The 21,302-nt window shown below is 44.2% G+C and overlaps 1 protein-coding gene across 1 annotated transcript in view; it reads right to left on the bottom strand.

Annotated features, from left to right (window-relative positions):
- The window catches only part of Ryr3 (ryanodine receptor 3), a 524,632-nt gene that overhangs the window by 113,707 nt on the left and 389,623 nt on the right, over window positions 1-21,302 (bottom strand). Inside the window, exons 45-52 of the mRNA XM_075961717.1 lie at window positions 20,465-20,573; window positions 18,545-18,665; window positions 16,577-16,746; window positions 13,548-13,768; window positions 7,972-8,062; window positions 4,062-4,202; window positions 2,997-3,160; window positions 783-861 (exon numbers count right to left, since the gene is read on the bottom strand). Of these exons, the coding sequence (XP_075817832.1) occupies window positions 783-861; window positions 2,997-3,160; window positions 4,062-4,202; window positions 7,972-8,062; window positions 13,548-13,768; window positions 16,577-16,746; window positions 18,545-18,665; window positions 20,465-20,573 (1,096 nt within the window). The remainder of the gene's footprint in view (window positions 1-782; window positions 862-2,996; window positions 3,161-4,061; window positions 4,203-7,971; window positions 8,063-13,547; window positions 13,769-16,576; window positions 16,747-18,544; window positions 18,666-20,464; window positions 20,574-21,302) is intronic.

Consider the following 21,302-nt stretch of genomic DNA (forward strand, 5'->3'; position numbering starts at 1 on the left):
TTCAGGTTGTTATCAGTAGTGTAAGTAGGAACCCTCAAGAAGATAAGAGCTGAGCGCAGATCCACACCAAGCTGAGGTGGTGGCTCATGGTTTCCCTCATCTGCGACTTCACCATAGGGAGATGACATTCTATGACCCTGATTTTGAAATACACCCACTGCTACAAGCTGTAAACTGAGCAGTGGTCCCATCCCTTCACTGCCTGCCCGCTCCAATCCTGTGTGGTTTTGGCATAGCAATTAAACTTATTAAGCATCCTGACCTCACATGGGGAGGAACTGCAAACAACAGATGGACTAAGTGTCTAGAAGTCCTAGTGATGCCTAGCGAAGGAGGGCCCTCATGTGGCCTTTCTGGAATACAATTCCTCTTCCCAAGCAAAAACAAGAGTAAGGCTTTCAATTTTAGTTGTTCTTTTCCAATGCTGAGTTCAAAGAAAAAAAATTAAATAACAAGCTTCCCACCCTGATGAAACATTCATGTTAAACATGCAAGTGCATGCTCGGCCTACACTCCAGGCAACACAGCGGTAAGGAAGCAATCGGCACTCCCAGAATGCCTTGTTTTCTTGAACACGACAAACGCAGCACCAGCAGCTGCCAACGCCTATGTCTTTGACCTCTACCAACCCAGGAAAATTGCTGCCCAGAAATAATGAAAGCTCTTGGCATGGAGTCTCTGTCACTTAGACAAATCAGGCAGATTTCCAGGATCCGACCCAATAATGTTCTTGGGCTTTCCCCCCCCTCCCTGACAACTGTCAGTCAGCTGATAATCCCTACCTTGTCACAGGCCCATTTATCATGAGAATGCTCAGCATACTTGGTGACAATGTATTCCAATTTTTCAGGCAAGGAAAAGCTGTGAATTGAGAAAAAAGTATTATAGCCTCCGTAAGTGTTTCAGCCTGATATTGTAAAAGGCGGATAGAAGAAACAATTTGCTGTCACTAGCAGGATTTGGTAACAGATAACCTCATAGCTTAAGCTACTTTAGACACACTCTATACTGCCGAGCAGTGGTGGTGGGCCAGTGTTGTGTTCCAGGCAACATCCAGGTCTGATCACAAGATTTCTCTGCAGAAACATCTGCACATAGATGGCCTTCCGCCAGCTGTTCTGAGCCCTCCCGGCTCCCAAGGTATCACTGTGGATTTCAAAGCCAGTTCTGGTCTCTGTCAATGAGAATCTTGCCATCCTCTAACTCCAGTCTGAGAACAACAGACTGTGAAGCTAGACAGTCAGATTACAAGATATTGGTTATCTGTTATTTTGAACTAGTGACTCGTTACAAATAGAATTTTGGAAATACAGTAGATGCCTGTCATTTCTCTTTGCCTAGCAGCTCCCAGCCATTGTCCATCTTCCTGTGTCTCTTATGGTCTTCTGGTGTTGCATATGACGTTAGGTGCACTGCCACCAAGGTCAGCATATGCCTAGATGGATCAAATTCATTCTCCCTGGAATTTGAACCTAGAATTCGATGAGACAAGGGCAGCGAGAAGCTCAAGATGACTCATCCAATGGAGACAGCTGAAGATTGTCATTGTCCTTGGAGTGGCCTGGCTTGAGAGTTTATTTATTTATTTATTGAGTTTATTTATTTATTTGTTTGTTTGTTTATTTATTTATTATACAATATTCTCTGCCCCAGACCCCATTACAGATGGTTGTGAGCTACCATGTGGTTACTGAGAATTGAACTCAGGACCTTTGGAAGAGCAGGCAATGCTCTTAATCTCTGAGCCATTTCTCTAGCCCCAGCTTGAGAGTTTTCTATTAGGGTCTGGTAATGGCCCCACGTCTTGGTAAGCAGGCCTCTTTGCTTTTAGGAATGGGCCCAGTCTTTAGTCCTCACATTACTCAATTTACTGACGTCTAAGGTGTGTCTGAAGCAACAAGAGCACTCCAAATACCACGGAGCCGCTTGTCATTGGCACACAGTCGGTAGTGTTGATAATGTTTGTAACACCATCATTCACCACGTCATTTGCTCTGTCATCTTTTCACGTGCTTACATTTTTTATAAGACAAACTTCTCTAACGCCAGCACGTATTTTCTTTTCTTGCCTGAGTTTCCATTTTTACCAAATCCTTTATCTCTTTCTTGTAGGAGGTTTGATTCTGTTTCTCATCATCCCCTCACTCAAGGCTTTATCCAAAGAAATGTGCACTTCATTATCTCAACGATGAATTTTATACCCTAGCAGAGCTGACAGTCCTAGGAAGGACTTAGGCTCCTATTCGAGAGCCACTGTCACCAAACACAACTCAGGGATGAAGTCAGTTGCCCCTGCATATATACTCAAAACTCGGGAGGGATGCTTGAAAATTTAACACAGCAATATTTTGCCTTAAGGCTAAACACACTGGAATAAGAAGTTGGATGAGAGCATCTGCTAGTCTGCTGAGCACTGGTAAAGGATTTTGGATACTCATGGGAAGAAATTACAAGATATTGATATAGTATGACTCCAAAGATCTAGTATTTTTAGTATGGCAAAGAGCAGATCCAGCCTCTCGAAGGACCTCAAGTATTTGGCTGTCACCCTGAGGACTTGCTAAAGTTCTTCCGTTACTATGAGATTGTTTTTGATGTTATTATATCTGCATAGGCCTAATTTACAAAAAGCAAAGACTTTTGTCAAAAATTCATTAATAAATCAATCATATCATTTATCAGGGTGGGCCTCTTCATGCTTCAGACAACATTTATTCTTGTAAATGAGTCTATTTCATATATTAAATCAACCCCTCCAAAAAGCCTGGAATATGAGCAATATATAAAATTAGAATAGATGTATATATAATATATACATATATATATTCAGAACTAGATGGATTAAACTTATTCCTGGTGTGACTTGTAGTGTTAAAGGAGATGATAAGCAGGGTTGGCAGAAGGGAAAGGGAAAAGTTAAAGTTTCTATTATAGTCTGAAAGGTATCAACTCTTATATGAAATATAGGAACAAGTTAGAAGTGGCTCTGAACTTACTTCATGGTATTAATAGGTTTCGGGTCAAAGTTCCCATCTGCATCCACTGAGACCTGTTTCTCCAATGTGGCTGTGATTCTTGTATCTAAATAGTCTGGTGGCAAGGCCCCAGCAATTGCACTGAGACACGGCAGGGCCATTCGGAAAAGATCCAGGTCATATTTCTGTGAGGGGAAACAGAGAGTGCTCTAATAGATAAACCATGGCCGTCATATAGGACCATTCTCTCACCAACAGAAGTGCAGATACAAGCGATGTGTTTGTCCAGGTTGATCTTCAGTATTTTCTACACAAACTAAAGTGTTCTTGGAGGATGGAATGGTAATCTGGAAAGCCCCCAAGTCACCATTCACTTTCAATTGAAAAAGATTAAAGGTTTCATTCAATGTCATTCCAAATAAAAGTCAAGGATGTCTAAAGATTAAGATGGTTTTCACTAGGTTAGAAAGGGCTATAAACTTCCCTGCTAAGAATAGTTATGGGAAAAGGCCCAACCAATGGCTGGAGAGGGGACTGTGAAGAGCATCTAAACTCCACAGTGGCGGAGAGAGATTCACATTAATATTTTACTCGTTGCTGTGACAAACATCCCAGACCAAGGTAACTTAAGGAAGGAAGTTCTGCCGTGGAGCTTGAGGGGAAGAGATCAGCATGTTGGAGGATTAGGGGGAGGCAGCTGGTCGCCTTCATTGTCAGGAGTAGAGTATATAGAAAAATGGGACCAAGCTGTCACACTTCATGGAGAGAAAGAACAAGAGGTATAAGTACTCAAAACTGGAAGCAGAAAGTGCTTTTGGAATTTGCTCTGGTGGCTGCTCTCCTGTGTGTTAGCTCAGGGAGTCTGGCAAGCTATTTGACTACTCTGAGCATTATGGTAGTTCCTATTCTGAAGCATGATTTTTTTGGGGGGGTGTGTATGAGAGGATGGGGTGTAGGTAGCAGTTTAAAGGATTAATATAAAATGCTCCCGAGATCCTAAGTACAGTTCATAGAAAACAGTGAAGCCAAACTGATGTAAGTTCTGTCTGCCGGGTCACCAGGGTCACCTGTTTGCTTAGCCATTACCTTGTGGGAGAGGGAGTCAAAAATCCCCCAGAAGAGCTTCTCAGTGAGGTGCAGTTCCTCCTCCACGGCTAGCCCATAGCTCCCCCATCCCGAAGGCAGGCAGTAATACTTCCAGCACTGCTCATAGTGATTGGTCAGAAGCTGCGAGTTTCAGAACACGGGGGCACCCGTCACATGGAGTCCAGCACATCCGTAGGCATCGGAGACATCCAGGGAGAGAAAACAGCACAGAGAAATCATTAGGAGGAAACCAGTGTTTGAAGGAGCTGGGATGTCAACCAAGAGGCCCTTCATAGGCCCCGGCTCTCACATCTGATGAACTCTAGCCTGAGCTGCATCTGCCTGACTAATCCTCCTGATCTGCCCCAAGTAGTTACTGAAAAATGGAGAGGAGTCAGTTCTGTTTTCAATGAGAAAATACTACCCTTCAAAAGGCATGTGCGAATAATTTCATATGACTCTGGAGTATCCTGGGGCATGCTGATATGGAGAGGGGGCGGTGGACAGAAAATTGTGGGTCTGAAGATTAACGTCTGTGCTTCCTAGTCGCCCTGGCCTTTGTACTGTTCAATGTGATAGCAGTTCCATATCTGGCCAGAAGAGGGCACTCACTAGTAACACCCCTTCCCAGCAGGTAGGAGCCACATCTGCGGGTGTGTGTGTGTGTGGGGGGTGGGGGGCAGGTGTGTGTGTGTGGTGCGCCATTGCCATGAGATGTCAACGTGAATGGACTGAGTGGCACCAGCAATGCCTCTTAGCAGAGAGCAGTGGTCTGTAGAAGAACCAGAGCCAAGTTAAGGAGTGCAGACAACAGTACCCTTTGAGATTAAGACCCGGAACTGTTAAAGTTAGAAGGAAAACAGTCTCAGAAGGACTGAGACCCTCTGTGATTGTGTGAAACTTCCTGCTGGTTTTGGTACTGAACCAAAGGCTTCTGAGAGTTCTGCTTACTCCAATAAAACATTCCCTCAAAGCCCTGCTTGAACGAGATTGAGAGAGAGAGAGAAAGAGAGAGAGGGGGGGGGTTGTCAACGTGGCTCATCTCTGCTGACACAGTTTGGATTTAGAAGTAAGGTAGACGCCCCAGCAGGAAGTTGAAAGGCTGCCCTCTGGAGTGGCTACTAACTCTGGCACCATCCAGGGCTAGGTGGTCTGGGGCTATAATAGAGAAGTCATAGCAATGAGAAAATAAACAGAAAGTTGTGTTCTTTTTACTAACAATTAGAGAAAAGAAATAAAGAGCATCTGTTGCGGGGGAACACAAAACAAGGTAGGTGGAAAGGGACATTTTAGGTCCTTTAAAGACCACAGGGAGGGCTGGAACAGTGGCTCAGTGGTTAAGAGCACTGGTTTGATTCCTGGCATATACAGAGGCTCACAACCATCTATACCTCCAGTCCCAGGGATCCTGACACCCTCTCCTGGCCTCTGTTGATACCACATGCAGGTATTGCCCAGCCATACATGTAGACAAAACACCAGCACACACAAAATAATAAGTAATACTTTTTTTAAAAAAAGAAAAGAAAAACCATAGGGCTTTCAAAGCTTTTTGATGTTAAAAATATTCTAAAACCCTAGTTAGGATAAGAAAGGCCCAAATCCGAGTCTCCTTAGCAAACTCTGATTAAAAGTCAAGAGTGGAAGGCAACTCAAGAGAACCACAGCAGGTAACAGCTACAAGCTTGGGCTTTTGAAGTTGAAGATTCAAAATGCAGATTGGATTTGGGCATTGCACCTTGTGGAGCTGTCAAAATCCAACATGTGCGTTGTTTCTCTGATTGCGTCGGCTCTGTGCACATCATCTCTGTGTAGACTCTGTGCACATCATCTCTGTAGACTGTGCACATCATCTCTGTGTAGACTCTGTGAACATCATCTCTGTAGACTCTGTGAACATCATCTCTGTAGACTGTGCACATCATCTCTGTGTAGACTGTGCACATCATCTCTGTGCACATCATCTCTGTGTAGACTGTGCACATCATCTCTGTGCACATCATCTCTGTGTAGACTGTGCACATCATCTCTGTGCACATCATCTCTGTGTAGACTGTGCACATCATCTCTGTGCACATCATCTCTGTGTAGACTGTGCACATCATCTCTGTGCACATCATCTCTGTGTAGACTGTGCACATCATCTCTGTGCAGACTCTGTGCACATCATCTCTGTGTAGACTGTGCACATCATCTCTGTGCACATCATCTCTGTGTAGACTCTGTGCACATCATCTCTGTGCACATCATCTCTGTGTAGACTGTGCACATCATCTCTGTGTAGACTCTGTGTAGACTCTGTGCACATCATCTCTGTAGACTGTGCACATCATCTCTGTGTAGACTGTGAACATCATCTCTGTGTAGACTCTGTGCACATCATCTCTGTAGACTGTGCACATCATCTCTGTGTAGACTGTGAACATCATCTCTGTGCAGACTCTGTGCACATCATCTCTGTGTAGACTCTGCACATCATCTCTGTAGACTCTGTGCACATCATCTCTGTGTAGACTCTGTGAACATCATCTCTGTAGACTGTGCACATCATCTCTGTGTAGACTCTGCACATCATCTCTGTGTAGACTGTGCACATCATCTCTGTGTAGACTCTGTGCACATCATCTCTGTGTAGACTCTGTGAACATCATCTCTGTAGACTGTGCACATCATCTCTGTGTAGACTCTGCACATCATCTCTGTGTAGACTGTGCACATCATCTCTGTGTAGACTCTGTGCACATCATCTCTGTGTAGACTCTGTGAACATCATCTCTGTAGACTGTGCACATCATCTCTGTGTAGACTCTGCACATCATCTCTGTGTAGACTGTGCACATCATCTTTGTGTAGACTCTGTGAACATCATCTCTGTAGACTGTGCACATCATCTCTGTGCAGCCCCAGCACATCATCTCTGTGTAGACTGTGAACATCATCTCTGTGTAGACTCTGTGAACATCATCTCTGTGTAGACTCTGTGCACATCATCTCTGTGTAGACTCTGTGAACATCATCTCTGTAGACTGTGCACATCATCTCTGTGTAGACTCTGCACATCATCTCTGTGTAGACTGTGCACATCATCTCTGTGTAGACTCTGTGCACATCATCTCTGTGTAGACTCTGTGAACATCATCTCTGTAGACTGTGCACATCATCTCTGTGTAGACTCTGCACATCATCTCTGTGTAGACTGTGCACATCATCTTTGTGTAGACTCTGTGAACATCATCTCTGTAGACTGTGCACATCATCTCTGTGCAGCCCCAGCACATCATCTCTGTGTAGACTGTGAACATCATCTCTGTGTAGACTCTGTGAACATCATCTCTGTGTAGACTCTGTGCACATCATCTCTGTAGACTCTGTGCACATCATCTCTGTGTAGACTCTGTGAACATCATCTCTGTGTAGACTCTGTGCACATCATCTCTGTGTAGACTCTGTGCACATCATCTTTGTGTAGACTCTGTGAACATCATCTCTGTGTAGACTCTGTGCACATCATCTCTGTGTAGACTGTGCACATCATCTCTGTGTAGACTCTGTGCACATCATCTCTGTAGACTCTGTGAACATCATCTCTGTGCAGCCCCAGCACATCATCTCTGTGTAGACTGTGCACATCATCTCTGTGTAGACTCTGTGCACATCATCTCTGTGTAGACTCTGTGAACATCATCTCTGTGTAGACTCTGTGCACATCATCTCTGTGTAGACTGTGCACATCATCTCTGTGTAGACTCTGTGCACATCATCTCTGTGTAGACTCTGTGCACATCATCTTTGTGTAGACTCTGTGAACATCATCTCTGTGTAGACTTTGCACATCATCTCTGTGCAGCCCCAGCACATCAACTCTTGCACCACTGACTGCATGCACTTCTGCAGTGATGGTGATGCTTACCTTAAGAGGCATTTTGCAGTACTCGCTGAGCTGTGGCACATCAAAAACCAGACGTCGTAGGAGTTGCTGTAACATGGAAGGTCTCAAGTGACTGTGATTCAGAGAAAGAAAGCAGGAAGATGGGACGAAGTAAATACCAAATAGTGAAAAGAGGAAGTTCGTAAAAATGAAAGGGCAAAAAGAAAGAATGAAAGAAGCATACATTAGGGTCAGCAAGAGAGCTTAGTGGGTAAGGGCTCTTGGTCGGTTGGTGCACAAACCTGAATTTGATCCTCTCCCTATCCCAGAGTGGAAGGAGAAAACCAATTCAAGAAAGCTGTTCTCGGATCTCTACATGTTCCTTGTAGCACAAGGACACACACACACACACACACACACACACACACACACACACACACACACAACAATAAAATATAAAATTTAAAAAGAGGCATACATTAGGGTTAAGTATCAAAACAAAGAGTATCTTAACACAGATCCTGAGTAAATGATAGTGGATGGTAAAGTCTTCCGTTTAAAAATGGAATATGGCTAAAATATAAAAAAGGGACATGTGCTAATGAACTGGGATGTTAAGAGTCAATTCCAGCTACCAGGAGTCAGCTTGTTCTGGGGGCCGTATGCGTTGAAAATGTATTCAGTGATCACGTGCAAAGCACATAACAGAAAGAAGACGTAGCTGGCTTCATAACCATCTCTAATGATTTCTAAGAACTAAGGATCTTCTCTCGTCTAAGACAGGGTTTCACTGTGATGCTGCAAAGGAAGGAGATAAACTGATCAGCAGCAGAGGTGGGCTCTGAGGCCACCTACTGGTACCGTCTGAAGGCAGCTCTAATGTCTCCCTGGTTACAATCTCATCAGGAATTTCACACAATTGGAACTATTTTGTAGGGCATTTATTTTCAGGACAACTGTGTAAATGGCAAACACAGTAACTAAAAAGTAATTAAGGAAAGACTCATCACATTACAGAGTTCATGACTGTGGTATATGGTGTAAATAAATTCTGAGATAGAGAAAGGAGAGATAGGGGAGGTTAACTTTTTAGCTTCAGATGCCAAACTAAAGTCCAGAGGGACCTGTGGATTTTCTCCAGAGCATGAACACACCGCACACACAAGCACACAAGCATACACACACATACACACACCACACACACATACACACACATACCATACACACATAATACCACATACACACAAATAAATAAATACACATATACACATACATACACACAGACACACATGCATACACACATAGACATACGCATCCACACACATATACACACATACATAAACACACACACACACACACACACACACACACACACACACACACACACACGAGTTTGCTATAAAATTTCAGTTCATGAGTCCCCAGATTGCTTTCATTGCTACCTAAGGAGCTTTAGAGGCAAGATCAGTGAGTAAAGGAGACTTACTAGATAATTTGTCAAAGAACCTTCAGCAAGGAGGATGCATGCCGGTTGAGAGAGACAAAACCTATCTATTTCACATCCTTTCCAAGAACTAGCCTTGTGATAAAAAGCCCTGGGCTGAGAAAGGCTAATCAAAACCCAGCCCCAAAGTAGCAGCCCTATCACTGAATCTACTAATTACGACTTAAAATTGACTCAGTGTTTCTTATTACTGTTCAGATATTTAGCAACTGTTGTCCAATAAATCTGTGACTCCATTGTTGTCTAACTGTCCCAGCTAGTTTTACTGCCAGCTTGACACACTCTGAAGTCACCTAGGGAAGGGGGGGCTCAACTGAAAAAATGCCTCCATAAAATAGGGCAGCAGGCAAACCTGTGTGGAATTTTGGGGTGGGGCCACCCTTGGGTTGTGGTCCTAGGTTCTATAGGAGAGCAGGCTGAGCAAGCCTAAGGAGCAAGCCAGTAAGCAGCACCCCTCCAGATCCTCTGTATCAGCTCCTGCCTCCAGGTTCCTGCCCTGTTTGAGTTCTTGGCCCATCTTCCTTCAACACTGAACAGTAGTAAGCCAAATAAACCCTTTTCTCCCCAACTTGCTTTTTGGTCATGGTGTTACAGCACAGCAATAGAACCCTAACCAAGATGCTGATGTTTTATAAATAAATAAATAATAAAATGCCTAGTTATGATCAGTCGGCCTGCTATACCTGGATCTCAGGTTGGCAGAAGAGGAGAGCATTGCCCCAAGAACTACAGAGACAGAATGGGGAGCTCATTTGAGGGTCAACGTGAACTTCAACTTCCCCCAAACTCTCGTTTCTTTGAAGCTTATTTCTAGTTGCCAAAGAACCTGGCTTTTCTATTTGGAAAGAGCTAAGGCCAAGACACCAGGGCTCCTGGGGCTGGAGAGATGGCTCAGTGGTTAAGAGCATTGCCTGCTCTTCCAAAGGTCCTGAGTTCAATTTCTGGCAACCACATGGTGGCTCACAACCATCTGTAAAGAGGTCTGGTGCCCTCTTCTGGCCTGCAGACATGCACACAGACAGAATATTGTATACATAATAAATACATAAATAAATATTTTTTAAAAAGACACCGGGCTCCTTTCTTGATGTGGATCAATTCTGAGTTCAGATTCAGCCAAAGCCAGACCAAGGATAGCTTAGCTCTTCACACAGGCACAGCATGGACGCTGACAGAGAGGAGTTGTTCTTGAGTAAAGCTAACACTTAGTTCCATTGCCTCCACTGAGAAGGGATGTGGAGACTTACATCGGTAAGAAATGAGGCCAGAAATCTTCCTTTTCAGGTGGTGAAAGAGAAAACCCGAATCTCCATAATCCTTAGTGGATGAGTGTGTCTACAAAGCTTTGTCTGTCCTGCAAGACCACCAGCCCTCTATTGAGCTTCATTTTCTACCAATGATAGCAGCCTTGGAATGAGTGAAGTACTCTGTGTATTGTCTTAGTAAGGGTTTCTATTGCTGCAATGAAAGACCATGAACAAAAAGCAAGTTGGGAGAAAGGGATTATTTGGATTGTATTTCTATACTGCTGATCGTCATCAAAGTCAGGATAGGAGCTCAAACAGGGAGGGAACCTGTAGTTAAGCGCTGATGCAGAAGCCGTGGAGAGGAGCTACTTAGTGGCTTGTTTCCCATGACTTGCTCAGCCTGCTCTCCTAAAGAACCCAGGACCAGCACAATGGGCTAGGCCCTCTACAATCAATCACCAATTAAGAAAATGCCTTGCGGTTGGATCTTATGGAGGCGTTTTCTCACCCGAGGTTCCTTCCTTTTAGATAACTCTAGCTTCTGTCAAGTTTAGACAAAACTAACCAGCACAATTGACCCCTTGTCAACTTGACACACAAACACATCACTATTAAGCAACAATCCTTCCTTCCTTATTGGTTCCCAAGATCTCACATTAAAGTCAAAAATTTAAAATACCAGTCTTTACAAATTCAAACACATTAAAATTTCAGTTTTTTTAAAAAAAATATCTGATCTCCTCTCTAAAAATACCAAATCTCTTTTAAAAGTTCAGTGTCTTTCTTTCAACCATGGGTTCCTGTAAAAAATTAAATTAAATTAAATACCTTCTTACTTCAAGAGAACCAGGGCACAGTCACAATCGAATCAAAACCAAGCCAAACTCCAACCGAGTAAACAACACAATGGTTCAGCATCAGAATACGCTCCTAGTCTCCTGGGGTCGTCCAACACCCTTGGGTGACTTCCACAGCTCTGCCCCTGCAGCATGCACAGCCTGTCTTCTAAGCTCAGGGAGGCTCCCCTACCCACTGCTGCTGTTCTTGGTTGTCCTCTCATGGTACTGGCACCTCCAAAATGCTGGGGAGCTGGGCTGCACATTTACCAGTAGCCCCTCATAGGTTTCCTTCATAGTGTCCAGTCTCCATTTCTCTGCAAGGCTCCCTCAACCCTGGGCCTTGAACTGCTACTGAGGCTGCACCTTCACCAATGGCCTCTCCTGGTGCCAAGCCTCAGATGCTATCCAAGACCCCTTCATGCCTACCTGGGTGAGGCTCACACTACCAAGTTCTGCTTCCAGCATGAGGTACAACCTTGACCACCTCTGGAATGTAGCTTCTGCGTGTTGGCTCTCAGAAAACACTTTGCAGAAGATTTCACCTCAGCAATGCTGGTCTCTTCTCAATCACTGCTAATTTCTTAGCTCTAGCTAACCAGCATCGATTGTCCCAGTAACACAGAGGTTTCCCTTCAAAGGTATTGGTCACTTGTTAATCATGGCTGACTTTTTTTATGGCTTGATTGTTCTTTTTAGTACTGAGTAATATTCCATTTCCTGGACTTACACAGTTTGTTATCTTTTGACTTATTTAATGTTGCTTAAAACTTTGTTAAAGATGACTAATATGATATAAAAATCAAGTTTTTTATAAAATGTATACATATATTATATATAATAAGTAATATGATATATGATGTGAACTGTCAAATAATTTGAGTTAACACAAGGATTACGATTATTGAAATTACAGTAAGAGTTTTCCGACTTTGTGAGGAACTGCCATGTTGTCTGAAAAAGATGCACTGTTTTGCATCCCCATTTACAGTCAATGAGAGTCCTGCCTGCCCCACATCTTCAGTGTCTGTGTCGTCATCAATGCAGAGTCTAAGGTAAGTCACAATAGCAGACAGACGAGATTTTAGCTAATGTTCGAATGAGGAACAATTCTGATGAATCTTCCTCTAGTCATCATGAGCCTTCTAATGCATGTGACTGGGACGCAGGCCACCAAGAACAATCGGGAACCATGTCCCTGTGGCTCCTAAAATGGGAGCCTGCTGACCATTTCACAAGCGTGTTTCAATCACAGCTGGGGATCATTCAAAGAATCAATTTCTTAAGGAGCTTCAGTGCTAGAATCCTGGATTCTATCCCACAGGAGTTTGAATCCTGGGGCTGGGAAATCGGTCTAGGATCCCACAAAGTGACTTTCCAGGAAACTACTAGATTGCAGCAGCAGGTGGGAATCCTAGACCGCGTGTGAGACCAGCTGCTGAAAAGACCTCATCCTTTATCCATCCAGACTGGATGCAGATGCCCAGTGTTCGTTGTCGGCTTTCATGCCTGCTTACATGGGCGAAAACTGTTTTCTTTATTCCCCACTGTGACCAGATTATTTTGCTCCAGTCTTGGGAGGCCTGGAGGTGACCTGTTCTGATTTATACATAGTTTGATTTCTGGGTAAAATTTCTTTCTTGTTCTCTCTTAGACGGTGGAGAAATCTTTCTGGGTGGTTCTTCCGAACTAAACAATTAGTTCATTATAGAAATATTTCAGGCACAAAAGACAAAATCGGTTTCCTTGGTTTTTCACCCCAGTGGGTAAATCCTGAGTGGTGTCCTCCTCTTCCCTATGATGAGAGGTGATTTCAAAGAAGATTGTGTGACAGTACAGGCCAAGGACATTTTAGGAGAGATGGCTGGGGGAGGTACCTGATGACGGTCTGGGAGCTTCTCTCCTCAGACTTTATAACCAGTGTCACAATGCATTACTGTATTATACAGTTATGTACCGTATAGCTGTGTCACACATAAGTGCATCTGGCATGGATACATATGCACAAGTCATAAAGGAGGGCACACTTACTTGCAAATGGCAAGCAAACATTCTTCTATGGTGTCCCTCTGTGCCTTGGTGAGGGACCGTCCTTTGGAAAGCCTGTATATTGTCTGCAGTGTAGAATCAATCAGAGAGGTGCAGTGCTCTGTCCCAGAAAAGAGAGGGGCGCATCTAGTAAGGAGTGGGAGCACAGCCGAACATATGTACCTGTTGAGTGCCAGCGCAGACTCGGTGGTGCTGAGGGACACCTGAGAAAGGGAGTGAGGGCGTTAGTTAACCTCGCGGCAAGCAGCCCATTCATCTTGTGTTTGGGAAGTTTCCTTAGGGAAACTTAGACAGGGCTGTACTCACAGGCTATCTGGAGAGGGCACCTGTGCCCACAAATAAGCACCAAAGACACGGGGTAAGTTAAACACGCAGGCATCCTTCAAAGGAGGGAGATGTTAAACTTGTTCCTCCTGGAACTCTGGGAATGGATGTGCTTTACAACCTGGAGAGCCTTTGCTGGCTGCTGAGCCAGTCTCTGCTCATATATCCCAGAATTTATGTTTTACTCACCTCAGGCCTTTCCCCCTAAATCTCATGAGCGTTGCTTTTAGTGCATAAAACTCATCCTTGAGAGAGATGTCATTTGTGTTTTACAACAATCTAAGTGACTTCTCTGTTTTCCTAGGGCCAGGCCAAATCCTGGCCCCTGCAGGCATTGTACTTACATTACCTCAGTCAGCCTTCCTAGACCTTATCTTAGGTGTGGTTTCTAAGTCAACAAGAACTCATCTTAGGAAGAAAACCATACCTGCTTTGTAAAGAGTTTCTATGTAAACATGGCTTATGCTTCAGTCTACTCACGGGAGCGAGTTAAACATGCTACGCTTAAATACGGCAAAAATAAACAAACTTAGGTCAGACTCTCATCTTGGCCTGGCACCAGCTACCTAAACTGGACTGCCCTGAGTTTCATTCTCCCCTCACCTGGATCACTTCTCTGCCAGCTGGACAGCCTGCAGGGACCCCTACACACTTCTCTTTCCCATTTAAAAAAAAAGGATTATCCCCTATCCCCAGACACAAAGCAAACATCTAGAAATGACTGGATTCTAAATGGTCTCAGGGAAGAATTTTAAGCTTTCACTGAATTCAGTCAATGGGCATCAACTGCTATTTGAATGCCCAGGTTCCAGATGTTTGCATCCTCATTCTGTATAGAGATCTCACTTGTTACCTTATGGGCAGGAGTCTCACAGGTTGTCTTCCCGGGATAAAGGTTAATAAATGGGTGTATACTGTCCTTCAAATCCACCAGCTTTACAAAGAGAAAGTGGATTTCTGATGCCCACTAGTTAATTTATACGTACTCTGGACCGTTCACAACCTGGTAAATGATACGAGGGTTGACCTCACTAACGGGAACCAGACACTGCAGGAGAAGTACAAAAAGGAACAGGAATCTAGGGCCTTCTCCAAAGCTCTGGAATAATTCTCTTTCACTTTGTTCCTCTTTGTAAACTTAGATGGACAAGCTGAATTTAGGGACGATCCATTTAGTGACACTAAATATAGCCAAAGCGTGGCGTGACTAATGTCATTGTTGAAGACCGAAGGACTTCAGAAGAAGCCTTGAGACCCACAGAGATAAAATGTCATTATTTCCTGCAATTATCACAGCTATTATATCTGAATGAACATGTCCTACAACTTATGATTTGGGAAACTGTTTTCTTTGAAGCCTTCACATTTCTGGATGTTCATATTAATTATCAGAAGTTCGTTTTCTGGAGACATTGGCAACTACGCTGGAGATAATAGCTTGTCTTTCTCATTTATCTCTTTCAGGGACTGCGTGGTTCAAATGAGGAAGCGGGGCTTGCAGTCCTGCGGCTTGAAAGTTCTCAGATGAGGAACTGAACATAAAATCTCTCTCTTTATTTTTATTTATTTTTTTGGAGGGGCAGATGGTGCTTTGGCAAGCACGTGATCAAACATCAAATGCTAGAAGAGAATTTGCTGTTTGAACTACAAAAAGAATTAAAGGCTTTAATCAGGAAACGTGAAGTCCACAAATTTGAAAAGTTATTTTTAAAACCTAGGGATTTATAGAAAAGCTCCAAACAAGAGTAGTGGCGGGTGGGTTATAGAGAAGATATAGAAGGATCCGATGGCCCTGACTCCTTCACTGACAGACCATTCCTCATTTTCATGTCCAGTAAATGAATGGAGGTCCCGGCAGCACACCCTTCACTCCAGAGCTCATACTTACGCCTACTGGACACCAGGTGGCGCCCTTCAGAAACCTAACTGCAAACACATCTATAAGAAAGTTTTTTGAAATTAAGCCGATCTAGCTTGTTGCATCCTCCTCACCCTCCCCACAAGACACAGATATGAAAGCTGGAGTTTCTTATATTAGGGTCAGACACTTTGTGACCTGATGCCTGTGTATGCTGGATTTCTTTATCCCAGCATTGATTTCCCACTGTGTCTTTGTCCTTGGCTTCCTGTACTGACCTCTGTCATACCTCTGGCTGCAGACCATCCTTCCTGCTGGCCCATGTGTGGGATGAAATAGGCAAGAAAGGGAAGAGTATCTGTAGCCTGAAAGGCTTCCAGCCAGTCTTTTCCATAACAATAGAATTTTTTCTTTTGTCTCCTCGGAGACCGTTAGTGATATCCATAATTGGTTATAAGAAGGAGTTGGATAACAGAAAAATTGCTCCTGGTATTTTACAGGTAGCCAGACATGCTATGAAAACATGCTATGACGGACATCATTGTCTGGTTCCCTTTCGCCATTTCCTCAAGAAATAGTGCCCTAAGGTTTGAGAAACTTCAATGGAAGGGACTGAAACAGAAAATTAAGGCCAAATTTACCTACATGTAAGATTTTGGGTCAATAAATTAACGTTTTCCAGTTTTTGGTACCTCTGTTTTTCTCACTATTAAGTGAGCAATTAAAATATGACCATCAAGTAGTCAGGAAATATGTGTTCCTAAGTCCAATGTTACTCACCTAACCATGAGGGGAATTCTCTTCTACGCTCTTTATCTTAGCTACTTACTGTATCTAAGGATGCAGATGCTCGTAGGTCAGGCAAAAACCCAACTTCCAGCAAGTGGAGCAGGAAGGTTTGATCTTTAATGCCATACACACGGTCCAAGAACAGTACCATGGGTGCCTTGTGGTCAGGGCAGAAGTTGGCTGCCATGTCCGGCTCGCTGACTGATCCATCTGAAAGACAGAACACATCACTTCCTGCTCCCTGTTCACACAGTTAGAAAACACAGCAGAGAACTTGTCTCTCTGTAGCTGGCTGTGATAGGCAACAGGAAGGTTAGGAATAAGAACCAGGTTGGAAGCACCTTAAACTAGGATGGGAGAAGCGACTGTCAAATATCTATGAGCTGATTACTAAACACATTTTAATTAAAAGTTTAAATTCATAATGGAGTAGATTATATTTTTAAAGGTAACCTGTAGGCACAGTTCACAGGTTTCTAATTTTGCTATAAAGTATACTCATGTGGACTGTAACTTATAGACTCAAATACAACATGATGGTGTAGTTTATGGCTTCTCTCTCCAACTCCACGTTCTGTGACGCTACATTGGCAGCATGAAGCCACCTACAGTGGGAGTATTTATCCTACAAAATAGGGAAATTTCTAGGAAATCGAGGCTTGCGTTATTGCTCTTTTGGTGGATGATGCAGGAATGTAAGGGAAAATGCTAAGAAAGTAGATGAAATTGAATGATATGTCAAGTCTGTAGTCATCGCACCACAGTGCAAAAGAAGGCAAGTACTCCTTCAGTGTCTGCTCCAGGTGATACTTAGACCAAATTACCTCATCATTTTAGACTGACTGGAGTGCAAAAACCTGGCGCAAGGCTAAAGTGAGGAATCTGCAGAGAAAATCAGCCTGCTTGACTTGGAAAATAAGGGAGTTTTTAGGGGGAAAGATGAGCAGCCTTCTCTCTCTGGTCTTGTACCCAAAACTAGGAAAGATAACTCCCAAATGACCAAGAAAAGTCACAGCATTTGTGAGTGCTGAACGGGAGCAGACTTCCTAAGGCATCCCAAGGGGCACAGGGCTGACGTACTGTTCATCTCAGGGCCTCCTTCTGCCAAGAAATCTGTGTGGTCCGGTAAGAGGGACGGGCGCCATGGAGCCTCTCACCCCGCAGCACAAGGAAGATTGGGAGTGGGTGTCTAAGACTGACTTGGTTTTTTATCCACAGCTGTGGTGCTTTGATGAATACTATATGCGTGGGATTCAGCAAGTGTTTTGTGCTGAAAGAAAGCACCACGTCTTTGGGAAGCATGGAGTTTAACATCTATTTCCTTTTCCCGTTTTCTCTGACACACTATTACTCCACTGTGCTGTATGAAGTTATGAAAGTGACACATATTCTCGAACATTTAATAAAATGCATATTCTACAATCATTTCAATATTTATTTGTCCATGAGCCACTACTACATAAGTATATTAAGATATCCTTTGATGGTGTTTTGTGGAAGGGGAGATTGGGAAACACTACAACAGCCAGACTCGTGCTATCCTTTTAATGACATCACGTGCCTGATGAAATTAAGGTCATCAGATAGAGTAACTCAGAGAATCAAAATGTTTTGGGAATGATTGGTGCCAAATGCCCCAAGTAGCATTGGGGGTAACTTATTCTCCTGGGCTGTGAGGTCTTTCAGATCCATAGGGCACACTGGCAATGGAGAAGTCAGGCCAGGGTAAGAGCTGTCGCCTGCTCATTTTATCACACTTCAGAAGGCTAGAGTAGTCCCTGGTCCCAGAATGGTGAGGCCAGTCTGTACCTGAGTGCCAATGATTTGGCATCTCATCACAGGGAAGCAGATGCTAGAGGACTAGGTTAAGTCTACAGAAAACTCATCATCGGTAAAAGAACACGTCCCCTGGCAGCCTGCATTGTCATCTGGCAGGGAACTCTGGCAGAGTCCTGCTGCTGAGCAGGCAAGTACTAGAAGGCAGGCTCAGACTAATGCTGATCCTTACCTTTGTTTAGGGAGGGCAGTTTCAGGGGGATGCTGATGATTCCAACCAGGTCTTCTGTGGGGACCAAGGAGCGCAGGATGGACCGGATCCGGATGGCTTCCCCTTTCCCTGTTTGAATGAGCTGTCACAAGGGAAAGAGGGAAAGAGATTAGATAGATGAAGTCCCCACACCTGCCACACTGCACCTCCTAACCACAGCAGGAAAGTAGTCCTGGCAGCAGGGGTCTGTTTCTGAGTTCTCCCCAATTGCTATTGATATGTGTGACTACAGAGAAAGAGACTTCCTCTTGATTTACTACAAGAAGGGAGATCGAGGGAATAAGCCACTGAAGGCAGCCACATTCTTCCCTGAGGCTGAAATCCTCAGCAGGTAAGGTATCAACCCTCAGCGGGGAGCCCTCACAGCCCTGTTGGAAGAGCTGACTCTGTGTTCGCAGTACCAGACCTCAGAATTGTAGCAGATGAGAAAATGACTTAGAAACACCAGTCTAGTCTGAGCTTGAAGAATGTTGCCGGTGGGTAAGAAGAGTCTAGACACTGTCGAAGATAACTCGAGTGTTCCATTGGAGTCACCCCAAGGAGGCTAGGTTTACTCATACACAAACCAACTGGCCAAGCAGCATGCACACAAGTATACATGTTCCTCTTCCTGCAGAGGTCTCTGATGAGGTGGCAGTGGACCTTCTGCTGAGAGGTAACTCTCCAGGAGCACAGGGTCAGATCTGCCCCCAGGTGGGCTGAAGCATTCTGAGGCATGGGGCCCCAGAGAAAGCAAGCAGGATCCTGTTTCTATCCTGCCTGCCACCTCTCTTTCTGGTGGGCTATCAGCAATGATGCAGCTTTATCTCTTTCCTTCTGCAGAAGGGGTTCTGAGACGGGGTGTAGGGGTGTGCGTGTGTGTGTGCATGTGCTCATGCCTGTGTGTGTGTGTGTGTGTGTGTGTTCATGTGTGTGAATCTGTTGGGGCACGGAGGTGGTAGGCAGAAGGGCAGGTATTAATTTCTTCCTCTGGCCGGCTCTGGTGAATCAGCTTTGGCAGGCTGTCTTTTGCATGGCAGCTATGGAACTTGCTTCCAGAAGTGTTACAAAGCAATCAAGGGAAGCAGAGCACTAACAAAAGGGGCCTAACACTTCTCCTCCAAGTTATAGACACCCTGCCACTTCCCTGACTTCCTTCTGTGTTCTTTCTTTGCTCAAAGGAACTGAAAGGAAAAGACAGGCTGATGAGGTAGGGCTAGTGTATCACAGAAGCAACTGGCATCCTAGTGATTCTCATCCGCTTCCAACACCAAGATTTAGATTTTCCTTCCACAAGAAGAGCAACTATTTCCTCTCAGTTTCAGTGTGAAACTTTACTTAAAATAACGTCAAATATCTTATCAGCGGGAGTGAAAAATGGAAGGGAATAAACACTTTTTAGACCCAAACTGGAGTTCTGAGAAGACATCACATCAGACAGAACCATCTTTATGTGTATGTGCCTGCAAAACTGTTTTCCTAGAGACCAAAGCCATGGTCATCAAGCCAGTATTTGCCACACAGATTGTCTATGTGGCATTCAGGAGGTGTTTACAATGGTATGGCCAAAATCTGGCTAGCCACGTTTTGACCAAGCTGAGGGACATGGAAGCCTCATTTCGGAAAACTTTTTAAACAAAATGTGTAGAGGCTATATTCAGATAGTACCAAAAAGAGCACACACGCACACATGCCTGCATGCACACACACTTTCTTCCTTAGAAGGTGACCCATCCAGGCATTTGAAGGGGAAACTGCTTTGGCGTTAGCTGAAAGGAACTCGGAGCGAAGCTTGTTAGTAAATGCCAGGCACAGATGAAGAAACTACACTCAGGGTTTCCCGGTGTTCTCCACTCGGGCTGCTGTTCCTCAAAGCTGCTGTCAGGAAACTCAGTCACTTACATGCATTTCAGGAGCACAGCGGCCCAGTAGATCTATAAGAGCCGAATAAAACGACATAATGGCATTGCCCATGTGCACAATCTCTTCCTCCTCCTCGTCATCCTCTGTGCTGCAGAGAAAGAGTCCACACGCAGAAGGTTTGTGAGAGGCCAGGCACTGCTTGCTAAAAACACCCTATTCGGGCTGAACAAACTTTCCCTCACCACTTCCCACTCAGAGGCTGATGACGTGGCTTTACTCAGTATGCTCAAAGGTCCCAAATATTTTTCCATGATAGCTTAAGGCTTCCGTGAACCTTGAAACATGAGTTCAGGCACTATCTACCTTTCATTCCCTCTTCCTCCCTGAGTGTCCAGTTGGACAAGAAGTCAGGAGTCGGGCTATGAGGTTACCAAACTCTTCTACTCTGGGTCTTCGTTTTATATCATGTTATAGAAGAAAGTTAAGGCAAAGATATTTTGAGTTCTCCCTTATCGACCAAGCGATCTATCAGAACTGATGACAAAGGGGGAAAAAGCCAACTGTTTGGAGAGTCAACTCTAGTGGGTTACACACATCCTGCAGACTATGGGGTATAAACTAGGTATATAAAGGCAAAGGACCACTGGACACGATAGAGGGAAAGTGACAAGGGGATCAATAACTGTACCAACTAAACTCTGAACTCTTAAATCCTACAGCAATCTACAAGGAATCTATACACTTAAAGTGATCTCCTGAGCAATCTTCCTGCAGCCACGCTATAAGCAGGTGCAGTAGAAGCCAGAAAGAAGGCTTTGCTGCCTCAGTGGTTTGCCAGCTGGGCTGAATGGTCTGAGGAAATGGATGGAGCCGCTAC

This window comes from Microtus pennsylvanicus, chromosome 2 (assembly GCF_037038515.1).
Source record: "Microtus pennsylvanicus isolate mMicPen1 chromosome 2, mMicPen1.hap1, whole genome shotgun sequence".
Lineage (NCBI taxonomy): Eukaryota > Metazoa > Chordata > Mammalia > Rodentia > Cricetidae > Microtus > Microtus pennsylvanicus.